Source organism: Trachypithecus francoisi, unplaced genomic scaffold (genome assembly GCF_009764315.1).
Source record: "Trachypithecus francoisi isolate TF-2019V2 unplaced genomic scaffold, Tfra_2.0 Lachesis_group6, whole genome shotgun sequence".
Classification (NCBI taxonomy): domain Eukaryota; kingdom Metazoa; phylum Chordata; class Mammalia; order Primates; family Cercopithecidae; genus Trachypithecus; species Trachypithecus francoisi.
In genome coordinates, this window is record NW_022681471.1 from 67,684,073 (window position 1) to 67,699,101 (window position 15,029).

Consider the following 15,029-nt stretch of genomic DNA (forward strand, 5'->3'; position numbering starts at 1 on the left):
AATTTGTGGGGTTTATTAAAGATCTAACTTCTCTTATCCACCAACATACCCGACTCCCTTCAAGGTTTTAGCATTTTTCAAGCTGGAATCTGTTTATCTGTCACCTCTGCTGGAAACTGAACTCCTTCCAGAGAGAAGAAAGGAGCTTATGTAGTGAGAGAGGGGCAAGCTACAAGTTCAACTCGTTACCTTTAACCAGCACACTACTGCAGGTGAGTTATACAATTGTCTCACTGACTGAAGGCAGGTGTTGGGGGTCTTTCCCAACCAGAAAGTTGTTAGTGCAGGACCTGATGCTATCTCTTGCTTGGATAAATTTCTTCAGCCACCTATGTGAAGGCCCAAGTGGTTTCCATTTTGACAACCACAATCCTATGTTACACACCTTCAAATGGCTAAATAAAAACTTATGTTGTGACTAATAGCTTCTAGCAGGGTGAATGTCCAAGGCTTTGCAGGCCTGCTAGGGGGTTTCCTATCAAACAATGCTTTACTAGTTCCAAGAATGTTAGACCTGCATAAAACCTTTGGAGATCATATAGTATAATACTGTCTCCCCACAACCCTAGTTCTCTCATATTACAAGTGAGAAAACCAAGACTTAGGGGAGTGAAGTGAAATGCCTGAGGTCAAAGGGTATGAGAGTCGAAGCCTTAGGACTCAAACCAAGACTCCTCATCCCCATTCTATTGCTTTTTCCAGCCACAGCTTCTGACGCTAATAGTCTAGGTCTGCTGGTCAGTTACAACAGTGTAGTGAGAAGAGGAGTGGGGATTGGGACCTTTGCCTTGAAAGCAATAAAAAAGTGGAGCTTAGAATATACAAGACAAGTTGTCTGGGCTGGTTTCAGCCTTTGTTGTAAAAAGACCTTCATACCACTGCCATCTCAGGTCTGACCCCAGGTTTCTTTAACTGTATAGGTGGTAGGAAAACTCACATCATAGCATGATTTATCCTGAAGACAAGTTTCATTTGTTCTATAGTTTTAAAGATTTTGAAAATGAATGCCTGGGCAGTCAACCACAGTGCTCACCACTCCCTAATGTCTCATACCAGGCCAACCTGAAGAGTAAAGAGTGTGACTGTGTTGGCAGGCATCAGCTATATGTGTTCTTGTGCTTTCATGTATGTATATATCCTGATATTTGTGCGTAAAACCTGCATCTAACACCATATTACGCTCCCAAAACAGGCTCCCCCAAACTTGCATATGGTTTTGGGAGAAAACATGTTTCTCACCACACATGTAATCATACAATTACCAGTGTGCATTTTTATGAATAAAAAATGTCTGTATGTATCTGTAAGTGTGAAAGTTAGCTGCTGGTTGGTTTTTGGCAGACAATTGTCATGATTTCACTAAGGTTGTTCATATAGGTAAGTGTTAAGGGTGAAACCCTCCAATGTATGGCTGTCCCTGCCTCTGGAGACCAGGCTCTTGAGCAGAATGCCTCAACCAGTTGGATCTTTCCTCACCACACCACTCCCTTTGGACAATGTGTGCAATAAGACTTGCCCTGCCTCTGGATTTCAGGGGAGCACAACTGTCAGCACTGGGTCCATGGTAGTCCCTTTTCCTTCTCTGCTTGTTGTGTTCAGGAAACTGCAAGATTGCTAGTGTAGTTGGAGACTTGTGCAGGAAAGATACCATAATAGGAGATGAGATTAAAGAGTGAATGTGATATAATGGTTGGCAGGTCATAAGGTGTGTGCCACAGGAAACCATTGTAGGGTTCTAAGCAGAGAAGTGACATAATTTTGCATAAAAGTTCCAGTCTGGTGCATCAAAGAGAGACTATAAGGGGGCAAGGCAGTAACAGAGGGTCCAGTTAAAAGCTATGATGATAACAGAGGTGAAAGAGGGTGGTACATTGTTACCAGTGTGATACATATGAAGGGAATGAGAAGTGTGAGGGGTCCCAGTCCCTTTTGAAAGTAGAAATGACAGTATCCATGAATGTGGTATGAGAGTGAGAGGAATCCAAAGATGTCTCCAAAGATTTTGGACTGAGCAAGGGAAAGGATAGAGTTGACATTTCCTGGGATGGGAAGATTATGGGAGGAATGGATTTGAGGGAAAGGGAATCAGGGACTTAGTTCTGTATCATGAATTTGAATTTAAGATGACTTTCAGAGATCCAGGTGGTGATGTTGAGTAGGCACGAAACATGAACCTGGAGTCCAGAGAGAGGAATGACCTTGAAACATTAATGTGTGATTCCTTTATTTGCAGGTAAAATCAAAACATAGGTAGAACTGTGTATGTTTCTTAGAAAGTGAGCACAGGTGAAGATAACATTTCTGAGAAGCCAACTCTAGAGCACTGCAATGCAAAGAGTTCAAAGCAGTGAGGAGTAACTAGCCATGACTCTGAAAAATAGCAGACACTGAAGCAGAAGCACAGTCAAGAGACAGAAATGTCCTGTAAATTAAGTGAGGAAAGGATTAAAAGGAGGAGGAAGTGATCAATTGTGTCAAATTTTACTTTTCAGTCAAGTAAGACCAGAATTGAGAAATAATCACTAGGTTTAACAATATGCAGGTTAGTTGGGGACCTTGAGAAGAGCTATTTCCATGGAGTGGTGGGAATAAAAGTTTGACTAGGGTGGGTTAAAGAAAAAAATGGGATTAGCATAAGTGAACAAATCAAGACCACATAATGATTTTTGAGGAACTTTGGTGTACAGAGATGATGCAGTAGATGGAGTGGGTTGTACAGTTAAGGTAGGGTGTTTTGTTTCTTTCTCATTGGTTTTGTTGTTGTTGTTGCACGGGAGAGTTTGTGGAATGTTTGTGTACTGATGGGAATCATCCAGTAGATAAAGGTAAATTGATGATGTGGCAAAGAGCACAGACAGCATTGCTGGGACCATGCACTGAATAGTCAAGAAGGGTGTAATCTAGTGGCCAACGGTAGGGATAGGTTTTCATAGGAATGTAGAGAGTTTATGCATAGTGATGAAAGGGAAAGCAGAATATCGAGTTGCAGATGCATGGAGGTGAGAAGTTTTTTAAGGCCATTCCTTTACTTTCATGTTCTCAGTGTCATCAGTTGAGACTGGGTGATATGGTTTGGCTGTGTCCTTACCCAAATCTCATCTTGAATTCCCACATGTTGTGGGAGTGACCTGTTAGGAGGTAATTGAATCATGGGGGCAGGTCTTTCCTGTGCTGTTCTTCATGATAATGGATAAGTCTCACAAGATCTGATGGTTTTAAAAAGAGAAGTTTCCCTGCACAAGCTCTCTTCTCTTGTCTGCCACCACGTGAGATGTGCTTTTCATCTTCTGCTGTGATTGTGAGGCCTCCCCAGCCACATGAAACTATAAGTTCATTAAACCTCTTTCTGTTGTAAATTGCCCAGTCTCGGGTATGTCTTTATCAGCAGCATGAGGACAGACTAATACAGTAGGTATTCCAGTAGTAAATGGAATTCTTCAAAGGATAAGGTGTGAACTGCAATGCCTAACATGGAGTGAGTAGACAGGGGAAGTGCATGAAGTTGTACTACCATATTCTTGACACTATTCTAGGCGCAGGAGATGCGGTCATGGGAACATGCATTTGGAGCATATGTTCACTCATGGGTGTTAGTTTGATAACAAGGTGGGGTTGGAGGAAGTATCTGGTACCTGGTTCCCCTGACCGGCTTCAGGGCAAAGGATACATATTCTGGTAAAACACAGGCCTTGGCCTCCAGATAAAACAAAACTCATTCTAACTACCCCTCACCTGGAGGCACAGGGATGGAGGATGGGGAGGGGATGGTGTTGGAACACTGAGGGGCCTAGTGGTCTATTTCTCTGCAGCTGAGAGTTAAGGTATTTTCCTCCTAAGAGTGAGCCCCTCTCCAACAGATACTCCACTAACCTTTGCTGTCAAATGTCTGGCTCACCCTCCTACTCTGTCTGGCTTCTGGTTGCTATGGCAATGTGTCCAGGAACACTGCTCTCCCAGTGTAAATGAGTGGGAGCCTGTTAATGTAGACAGGGGTGCATTGTGGGACCAGGGGAAAATCCTTGAAGGCAAGAATAGCCTAATACCTAAATTTACACCACCACTCCCAGAAGGCAGACGAAGTAAATTGCAAACAGGGAGCCTTAGAGCACATAACAGAGGCTTTCATTGGTGTCATTTCCCAGAAAAATTCAGTGTGTTAGGAAATCTTCACTTGCTCATGTTCCAAGGTAGTCTCAGTGTGCTCTCACTAGTAGTGCACTGTCTTACAGAACTGCTGAGCACCAAGCACTATGAGAACCTTAAGTATATGCCGGGTAATTTAATAGGAACTAGGGATACTCAGTGAAAATGACATGTTCACAGATGTGGGTTTGTGGCCATGGCAGGGTTTAGCCTAAGGGAACAAGTTCTGATGTCAACCCAGACATTCATCTTTAATAGGGGACAGCCTTCCTCATTCTCACTCTAACTTTTTTCTTCCATGAAGCACACAGGGGCAAAGATAAAGGTAGGACTGAGGTTTGTGTGAAGTTCTGAGATGCTCATTTTCCCCTTCTCTCTAGCTGAGACCCTCTTTGTCTTAACTCCATCAGTCTTGCTTAGCCATGCAAGCTTCCAGACCCATAATCAGCTTTGAGTATCAGTGTCCAGATATACAATAGCCTAGTCTGCCTGGTGGCTGGTTTCTATGGCAATCCTGCCAAGAGCTTTTCTCCCTAAATGAAATAAAAAGAGAGAATAAAAGAAGGGCAGATGGCTGCCCATGTGGAGAATGGAAAAGAATTAAAATTTGAATATCCTAATTAGACTAACTGATAGACTTTTGAATTTAACAGGTCACAAATACAGGCCAAGACAGCAGGGGAACTGACTGGGAAAAGAGAGTTTCAAACAAGAAAAAAAATTAAAAGGCCTGTTTTCGTTCAAGAAACTTCTATGGAAAGTTGAAAGATAAGGAAATTAGGAGTAGGACTCAGGATGAACTCAGATCAGGAGTAGGACTCAGATTAGGAGTAGGACTCAGGATGAACTCAGTAATTGGTACTGCCTATTGAAAAATCCAGATTCAAATCCATCTACTTGGAGCATGTTGGCAGGGAGGTGTCTAGAATTACTTCCCTGGGAAGAGAATGGGCCTGGTGCCCCTCCCTCTGGTCTGGTGGCTGAGGGCACAAGCCAAGGTGTTGACACCCAGGTCCACAGTGCCCATGGCATCCAGGTCGGGGATAGTTTGAAGCACTCAGCTACTCTGTTGCCCACTTGTTTGCAGGTTAAGATCTGCCTCATTTTCCTTCTTTCAGCCTCTCTTCTCCAATTAACATTCTGGACTCTATAATCAGCTTAGGTGTCTAATGACTCCATCATAGCTTAAAAGGTCCTAGCTGCTGGTTGCTATGGTGATGCAGCCAGGAGCTCTGCTCACTAAGTTAAAATAAGAAAGAACCTGAGGTGGGTAGGGGACAGTGCATGGAGAGGGCCAAGATTGAAGTTGACAATAAGCTAATTACACTAATTGATAGCTTTTGCTAACTAAAATATCCATAAATACATGCCCCAGGACAAAGGTAGAGGGAGCTTACCTGGGAAAATAAAGTATCAAGCACAAAAGAGGCTTTCACTATAGCCATTTCCAAGAAGCAATCCAGAGGATAAGAAAAGGCTCTGTCTGCTCAAGATCAGAGGATATGGGTCTTATGAACACACAGGCATGTTAGGGGATCAAGGTCCTCATTTGTGGCAGTCTAAGACTCCTCCATTGTCAGTCGTGGCTGCTTAGATAGGGAACTGAGGCTCAGAAGTGGAAAGGGACTAAAACTAAATCACATGCTAGGTTAGCAGCAGAGCTGTGAGTGGAGTTCAAGGCCCTGCACACCATGTCAGAGCTCTCTCTATCGGCCTCCAGATAGAGCCCAGGATGGTCAACCCCCTTCCCCCAATTTTATAGATGAAGAACTGAATTCCAGAAAAGGGAAGACAACTGGTCAGGGTAACACTGTTTCTTCTGAAATGAGAACACAGCTCTCCTGGCTTCTAAGTGGATCAAATGGCCAGTTAGTCAAGAATTAGGTCAGCGACAATGGAAATAGACAAAGGAGCACCATACTTTACAGGAATTCTACACAATTTATAAGCCAGGGTAAAAAAAGATTCTCAGTGATTCTAAGTGATGGGAAGAAATGGGTGCCATTAAAAGAGATAGAGGGGAAAAGGAACAAAGGAGAAAAAGGGACACAGAAAAACTCCCCTGTATATGACTGTTATTTTCTTTGGAAAGAGTCCTTTCCTTGAGCAACAGGTGGAAATAAGATTCACAGGTTTTCCTCCCAGAATATCTTGCTACAGAACCTAGGGGAGTGTGATGCTAATTTGCAGGTTTCTGAGCGGCCTCTCATCAGTGTATAGATTAAAAAAAAAAAAAAAAATAGTGCATCAGAGTGTAGAAATGACATCCCTAATATCAGACCCTGCGTTAGTGGTCAAAGCTGTTAGTGGATCCCAGCCCTTATGATGACCTTGGCAGGGCTCTTCTAGCAGGAGTGTAGGCAGCAGGAAGAGCACTCTCTATGTGCCTGGCACTTCCATGCGGAGATTATGATTACACCTGGGAGTCAGGGGACATGATGAGAGAGAGGCATCCCCCATGCACTTTCCTGAAAGACCTGGTTCCCCTTCCTCTGGCCTGTGGGCAAAGGATACATGGCTTCGACCGGTGGCTCAAGCCTGTAATCCTAGCACTTTGGGAGGCCGAGGCGGGTGGATCACGAGGTCAGGAGATCGAGACCATCCTGGCTAACATGGTGAAACCCCGTCTCTACTAAAAATACAAAAAACTAGCCGGGCGTAGTGGCGGGCGCCTGTAGTCCCAGTTACTCAGAGGCTGAGGCGGGAGAATGGCGTGAACCCGGGAGGCGGAGCTTGCAGTGAGCCGAGATCGCGCCACTGCACTCCAGCCTGGGTGACACAGCGAGACTCTGTCTCAAAAAAAAAAAAAAAAAAAAAGACTTTAAACTGCAGCGGAAGAAAATAGTAACTGCGGTCAGTATTGACATAGAAACAGTTAAAAGCAACCGCTCCCTCCCGCCGTCGGCTGACGTGGAGGGCCGGAGGTGGCTGCGGCGGCGCGGTGGCGGCGGCTGCGGCGGCGGCGGCGGCGGCAGGGGCGGCGGCGGCGGCGGCGGCAGCGGCAACGGAGGCAGCAGCAGCGGCGGTGGCGGCGGCGGCAGGGGCGGCGGACGACCGCATCCCAGGCTCGCGGGCGGCGAGCCCGGGTGAGTGCACACCCAGCGCGGCCGGGCTCCCGGATGTGTCACCTTGTCCCGCTGCAGCCGAGATGCCGGGGGAGCGGGGCCTTCCACATCCCTCCGTGTGTGTGTGACTTGTGCATCATGGACAATTTTGCGGAGGGAGATTTCACTGTGGCAGATTATGCCTTGTTGGAAGATTGCCCTTACGTGGACGATTGTGTCTTTGCTGCTGAATTTATGACCGATGATTATGTTCGTGTGACTCAGCTTTACTGTGATGGGGTGGGTACGCAATATAAAGATTATGTCCAAAGTGAGAGGAATTTAGAATTTGACATCTGCAGTATATGGTGTAGTAAACCAATTTCTGTCCTGCAAGACTATTGTGATGCCATTAAAATAAACATCTTCTGGCCACTTCTGTTTCAACATCGAAACAGTTCTGTAATATCACGATTGCATCCCTGTGTGGATGCCAGCAATTCACGTGCTTCCGAGATAAATTTGAAGAAATTACAACATCTTGAGTTGATGGAAGATATTGTGGATTTGGCAAAGAAAGTTGCTAATGATTCATTCCTTATTGGAGGCTTATTGAGAATTGGTTATAAAATAGAAAATAAAATATTGGCAATGGAAGAAGCTCTGAATTGGATAAAATATGCAGGCGATGTAACAATTCTAACTAAATTAGGATCAATTGACAATTGTTGGCCTATGTTAAGTATTTTCTTTACTGAATACAAGTACCACATAACTAAAATTGTAGTGGAAGACTGCAATTTGCTTGAAGAACTTAAAACCCAAAGTTGTATGGATTGTGTAGAGCAAGGAGAACTAATGAAAATGAAAGGAAATGAAGAGTTTTCCAAAGAAAGATTTGATATAGCTATTATCTATTACACCAGAGCCATTGAATATAGACCTGAAAACCACCTTCTTTATGGTAACCGAGCTCTTTGTTTTCTTCGTACTGGACAGTTTAGAAATGCACTCGGTGATGGAAAGAGAGCCACTATTCTGAAGAACACTTGGCCAAAGGGTCATTATCGTTATTGTGATGCTCTTTCTATGCTGGGGGAATATAACTGGGCTCTGCAAGCAAACATAAAAGCTCAAAAACTCTGTAAAAATGACCCTGAGGGAATCAAGGATCTAATTCAGCAGCATGTAAAGTTACAAAAACAAATAGAAGACCTACAAGGTCGAACAGCAAATAAGAATCCAATTAAAGCCTTTTATGAAAACAGGGCCTACACACCTAGGAGTTTGTCAGCACCTGTATTTAGTACTTCACTTAACTTTGTAGAGAAGGAAAGAGATTTCAGAAAAATTCATCGCGAAATGGCCAATGGTGGTAATCAGAATCTAAAGGTGGTGGATGAGGCATTGAAGGTAGATGATTGTGACTGTCATCCTGAATTTTCACCACCATCAAGTCAGCCTCCAAAACATAAAGGAAAACAAAAATCTGGAAACAATGAATCAGAGAAGTACAGTTCTAGTTCACAATTGACTTTACCAGCAAATTTGAAGAACATCTTGGAGAAACAGTTTTCTAAATCTTCCAGAGCTGCACATCAGGATTTTGCTAATATAATGACAATGCTGAGAAGCTTAATTCAAGATGGCTATACAGCCTTATTGGAGCAGCGTTGCCGCAGTGCCGCACAGGCCTTTACAGAGTTGCTGAATGGTTTAGATCCTCAAAAAATAAAGCAATTGAACCTGGCCATGATTAACTATGTCTTGGTTGTCTATGGACTTGCCATTTCTCTCCTTGGAATAGGACAGCCTGAGGAACTATCTGAAGCTGAAAACCAGTTTAAGAGGATTATTGAACACTACCACAATGAGGGACTTGATTGCTTGGCCTACTGTGGAATTGGAAAAGTATATTTGAAAAAAAACAGATTTCTAGAAGCTCTCAATCACTTTGAGAAAGCAAGAACCTTGATTTATCGTCTTCCTGGAGTGTTAACTTGGCCCACAAGTAATGTGATTATTGAAGAGTCCCAGCCAGAAAAAATAAAGATGCTGTTAGAGAAATTTGTTGAAGAATGCAAGTTCCCTCCAGTGCCAGATGCCATTTGTTGCTATCAGAAGTGCTGTGGATATTCTAAGATCCAGATATATATAACTGATCCAGACTTTAAGGGTTTTATACGTATCAGCTGTTGCCAGTACTGTAAAATAGAATTTCACATGAATTGCTGGAAGAAGTTAAAAACTACAACATTTAATGATAAAATTGACAAGGATTTTCTACAAGGAATATGTCTTACCCCTGACTGTGAAGGTGTCATTTCTAAAATTATCATCTTCAGCAGTGGTGGTCAAGTTAAATGTGAATTTGAACACAAGGTCATAAAAGAAAAGGTTCCTCCAAGACCTATTCTGAAACAGAAATGTTCTAGTCTAGAGAAACTAAGACTGAAAGAAGACAAAAAATTGAAGAGAAAGATCCAAAAAAAAGAAGCAAAAAAATTAGCACAAGAAAGAATGGAGGAGGACTTAAGAGAAAGTAATCTACCCAAAAACGAAGAGCAGAAAGAAACTGTAGACAATGTTCACCGCTGTCAGTTCCTTGATGACAGAATTCTACAGTGTATAAAGCAGTATGCTGATAAGATTAAATCTGGCATATGGAATACAGCCGCGCTTCTCAAAGAATTGCTTTCTTGGAAAGTTTTGAGCACAGAAGACTATACAACCTGTTTTTCAAGCAGAAATTTTCTAAATGAAGCAGTGGACTATGTTATTCATCATTTGATTCAAGAAAAGAGCAGAGTAAAGACAAGAATATTTCTGCATGTTTTGAGTGAGCTTAAAGAAGTGGAGCCCAAATTAGCCGCCTGGATCCAAAAACTTAATAGCTTTGGCTTAGATGCCACAGGACCTTTCTTTTCTCGGTATGGAGCATCTCTTAAGCAGCTTGATTTTAGCATCATGACTTTCCTCTGGAATGAGAAATATGGTCACAAACTAGACTCTATAGAAGGAAAGCAACTTGATTATTTCTATGAGCCAACATCATTGAAGGAAGCCCGTTGTTTAATATGGCTGCTAGAAGAACACAGAGACAAGTTCCCAGCATTGCATAGTGCTTTAGATGAATTCTTTGATATAATGGACAGCCGCTGTACTGTGTTAAGGAAACAAGACAGTGGCGAAGCACAGTTTAGTTCTACCAAGGTGAAAAACAAAGGCAAGAAAAAGAAGCTAAAGGATTCAAAACCTATGTTAGTTGGGTCTGGAACAACTTCAGTAACTCCAAATAATGAGATCATCACTTCAAGTGAAGACCACAGCAATCAAAATTCAGATACTGCAGGCCCATTTGCAGTGCCTGACCATCTTCGGCAAGACGTAGAAGAATTCGAAGCTCTCTATGACCAACACAGTAATGAATATGTTGTCCGCAATAAGAAGCTATGGGACTTTAACCCAAAGCAAAAATATTCAACTCTATATGACTACTTCTCTCAGTTGTTGGAGGAACATGGTCCCTTGGATATGAGTAACAAGATGTTCTCTGAAGAATATGAGTTTTTCCCAGAAGAAACTCGACCAATACTAGAAAAAGCAGGAGGTTTAAAATCTTTTCTCTTGGGATGTCCTCGTTTTGTGGTGATTGACAACTGTATTGCATTGAAGAAAGTTGCATTACGGCTCAAGAAAAAAAGAAAGAAGAAAAACATTAAAACAAAAGTAGAAGACATTTCAAAAGCAGGAGAGTATTTACAAGTTAAACTACCACTGAATTCAGCTGCTAGGGAATTTAAACCAGATGTAAAGTCTAAACCAGTGTCAGATTCATCTTCAGCACTAGCTTCTGAAGATGTGAAGCCCAAACCCATGTCTGCTAATTCTCCCAAGCCAGCTTGTGAAGATGTGAAGGCGAAACCACTATCTGGTAATTCTTCTAGGCAAGTTTCTGAGGATGGGAAAACCAAAGGGGTTTCTTCTAATTCTCCCAAACCAGGCTCTGAGGATGTAAATTACAAACAAGTCTCCTCTAATTCCCCTAAACCGGTTCTTGAGGATGTGAAACCAACTTATTGGGCTCAATCCCATTTGGTCAGAGGACACTGTACGTATCTTCCTTTCCAGAGATGTGACATCACCCGGACACCACCAGCACACATAAATGTGTTACCAGGTTTGCCCCAGTACACCAGCATATATACACCCTTGGCCAGCCTTTCTCCTGAATATCAGCTACCAACATCAGTATCAGTGGTGCCGTCTTTTGTAGCCAATGACAGAGCAGATAAAAATGCTACCGCCTGTTTTGAGGGTCATCATTTGAATGCTGAAAATGCTGCTGGTCACCAGATTGCCTCCGAAACACAGATCCTTGAGGACTCTTCGGTAACATCTGTAAAGTCACAGTGCAGCACAGGTGATGTTTATACGGTCCTAAGTGAGTCTAACAGAAATGATGGGCACTGTGGAAATTCTGAGAACAAATGTGAAGTAATTCCAGAAAGCATCAGTGCAGTAACAAACATTCCACACGTGCAGATGGTTGCCATACAGGTATCTTGGAACATAACACACCAAGAAGTCAATACTGAGCCATATAATCCTTTTGATGAACAACAAGGGGAAATTTCACGGATTGAAAAGGAGTACCAAGTATTACAAGACCAACTTAAAAAAGCGTGTGAAAATTATGAGCAGATAAAACTTAAGGGCTTAGAAGAAACCAGGGACCTGGAAGAAAAGTTGAAAAGGCACTTAGAAGAAAACAAGATGTCAAAGATGGAATTAGATTGGTTCATTCAAGATCTGGAAAGAGAAATTAAAAAATGGCAACAGGAAAAAAAAGAAATCCAAGGAAGACTAAAATCACTGAAGAAGAAAATTAAAAAGGTTTCAAATGCCAGTGCAATGTATATCCAGAAAAATGATGGAAAGGATAAGGAACATGAATTACATCTGGATCAGTCCCTTGAAATCAGCAACACACTTACAAACGAGAAAATGAAAATAGAAGAGTGTATAAAGAAAAGGAAAGAGGATTATGAAGAGAGTTATCAGAGAGCTGTGGCTGCAGAGGTATCCGTACTTGAAAACTGGAAGGAGAGTGAAGTGTATAAGCTACAGATCATGGAGTCACAAGCAGAAGCCTATCTGAAGCAGCTGGAGCTGATTAGCCATGATCCTGCAGCATATCCTGACATGGAGTCTGATATATGTTCATGGGAATTGTTTCTTTCTCATGTTACAAAAGAAATTGAGAAAGCAAAGTCTGAGTTTGAAGAACAAATTAAGGCAATTAAAAATGGTTCTCGGCTCAGTGAACTTTCTAAAGTGCAAATTCCCAAGCTTTCATTTCCTGCTTGTAACGTGGTTCATCCTGAGTTACTCTCTGAGTCTTCAGGCCACGATGACCAAGGGCTTATGACTTCTGCAAGCCCTGTGACTGGAAACCTCGCAGCACTTCACAGGGATCCCAGTGTGTTCTCTGCCAGTGATTCCCCAGGGGAGGCTCCTTCTGCGCTGTTGCCAGGGCCACCCCCCAGTCAGCCTGAAGCCACTCAGCTGCCAGGGCCAAAAAGGGATGGCCAGGCAGCTCTGTCAGAGCAAAGCCTTGTGGCTGATCGGAAGCAGCCTGTTCCTCCAGGACATGCTGCACGTTCAAGCCAGTCTCCAAAAAAGCCGTTCAATAGTATTATTGAGCACCTGTCAGTGGTATTCCCATGTTACGATAGCACTGAGCTTGCTGGTTTTATTAAAAACGTGCGAAGCAAAAACAAGAGCTCACTTTCAGGATTGAGTATTGATGAAATTGTCCAAAGAGTGACAGAACACATTCTAGATGAACACAAAAAGAAAACGCCAAACCCAGGAAAAGACAAGAGGACTTATGAGCCCACCTCTGCTGCCCCCGTGACCGGGTCCTCCCAGGACCCACCCTCGGCGGTTGTTGCACCATCACCCAAAACCAAGGGGCAGAAAGCAGAAGATGTCCCTGTGAGGATTGCACCGGGTGCAAGTTCCTGTGAAATATGCCACGAGGTGTTCAAATCAAAAAATGTGTGTGTGCTCAAATGTGGGCACAAGTATCACAAAGGGTGCTTTAAGCAGTGGCTTAAAGGGCAGAGCGCTTGCCCAGCCTGCCAGAGTCGTCATGATCTCCTGTCAGAAGAGTAGCCTGCACCTTCTGGAAGAGGCTGGCCCAGTGAGAAATGGGAGCTGCCTTCCTGCTCCCCTAGGTAGTCACACTTCACTAAAGCGTCATCCACCAGCATGCTGAATTGGAAGAATGACAATTTCCTATCACTGGTGTAAAAAGCAAACATTTGAAGACCCTTTTGCATTGTGTGTCACAAAGCTAAATTCATGGAAATCGTTAATATCATTGATATTAAGTAATTTCCCCACTCCAAGTGAATACTTTGATGATGGCCAAGCAGTGGCTAATAAAATGCCAGCTACCACACTCATGGGTCGCTGCGGCTGTGCAGGGCTCTTTGAGGTGGGTGGCTTCTTTTAGAAAGTACTGTGAGTGCCTTGAAGCAGTATTCTAGTGATAAGAATTCTTAACATATTCAAGCGCCCCACGTTTGTTCCCTTTTTGTGTTTGAAAAACCTGTTCTAGTAGCTCCACAAGAGAGATGATACTGACTTTTTTTTTTTTTTTTGAGACGGAGTCTTGCTCTGTCACCCAGGCTGGAGTGCAGTGGCCGGACCTCAGCTCACTGCAAGGTCCGCTCCCCGGGTTTACGCCATTCTCCTGCCTCAGCCTCCCGAGTAGCTGGGACTACAGGCGCCCGCCACCTCGCCCGGCTATTTTGTATTTTTTAGTAGAGACGGGGTTTCACCGTGTTAGCCAGGATGGTCTCGATCTCCTGACCTCGTGATCCGCCCGTCTCGGCCTCCCAAAGTGCTGGGATTACAGGCTTGAGCCACCGCGCCCGGCCAGATACTGACTTTTAAAATTTTTCACAAGAGTCTGTATTCCTGAAAATATGTCTATATTTTTCCTCAAAGATTCTGCATTTTAAGAATGGGCATAAGCAAACTACATTTTAATAATTTATAATGTTAAAATATTGGCTGATTTAGACCAAAAGATTCAAATCTCCTCTTTGTGAAATCCCATCTGCATTTGATTTTTTATTATTTTGTGTTCCACCCAATAGATTGTTTTAAGTGTTTACTTTTCATCTTTTATAAATGTAATCTGATTTTCAAAATCACTAATAGTTTTTAATTAGTATCGACTAAGATATTTCCCCCTGGAATCGAGGCTGTGTGTCCATCATCCCAGCCCCTAGTTGGAGCCTGCTCTTCGAACTCCGCTGCCCTCCTCAGCAGCTTCTGTCCTCTTTTGTGAGTCAGTCAGCAAGTGCTTGGGATCCGCATCCATCCAGCCGTGCTGAGCACACAACAGGCTGTGTGTGGAAATGGCCACCATCATTCTCCTTCCCCACCCCCACCCCACAAAAAGAGAAGCTGTGTCTTTAGACAGCCCTAAGGTGTCTGTGTAATAATCGTTCTGTGTTTGACATTTGTGTAAAGTAATGCATGCAATCTTGTACTGTGGCCTAAGAACAAAATTGTAACTGCATTTGAAACCATGAAAAAATTAGATATTGTTTTGTGACTTTTAGACAGTGGTAAATATAGAACCATGAAATCTGGACACATTCCATTTCTCTCCAACATGAAGGATCAAAAAATGCTTTTTGATGTGTTATTTGTTCCACTGGAAACTTAGAGTCATGAGTTTATGAGCTGATTTGGTCACCTTCCTCTGCCTTTGTTCACCATGAGTTCTGATGTCTTAGTGACTTAGTTCATAGAAGCTCA

At 43.1% G+C, this 15,029-nt stretch overlaps 1 protein-coding gene across 2 annotated transcripts; it reads left to right on the top strand.

The window, feature by feature from the left end:
- The first annotated feature begins 7,212 nt into the window (after positions 1-7,212).
- Positions 7,213-13,656, top strand: LOC117077653 (E3 ubiquitin-protein ligase TTC3-like). Of its 2 annotated transcripts, XM_033201341.1 has the most exons (2): positions 7,213-7,229; positions 8,192-13,656. In XM_033201341.1, exon 2 carries the CDS (start codon positions 8,277-8,279, stop codon positions 13,365-13,367), a length of 5,091 nt encoding a protein of 1,696 aa, XP_033057232.1. In that variant the 5' UTR covers positions 7,213-7,229; positions 8,192-8,276; the 3' UTR covers positions 13,368-13,656. The 2 variants fall into 2 exon arrangements, with proteins under 2 accessions (XP_033057232.1, XP_033057230.1); XM_033201339.1 differs by lacking the exon at positions 7,213-7,229 and having other exon boundaries at positions 7,311-13,656.
- Positions 13,657-15,029: the final 1,373 nt, after the last annotated feature.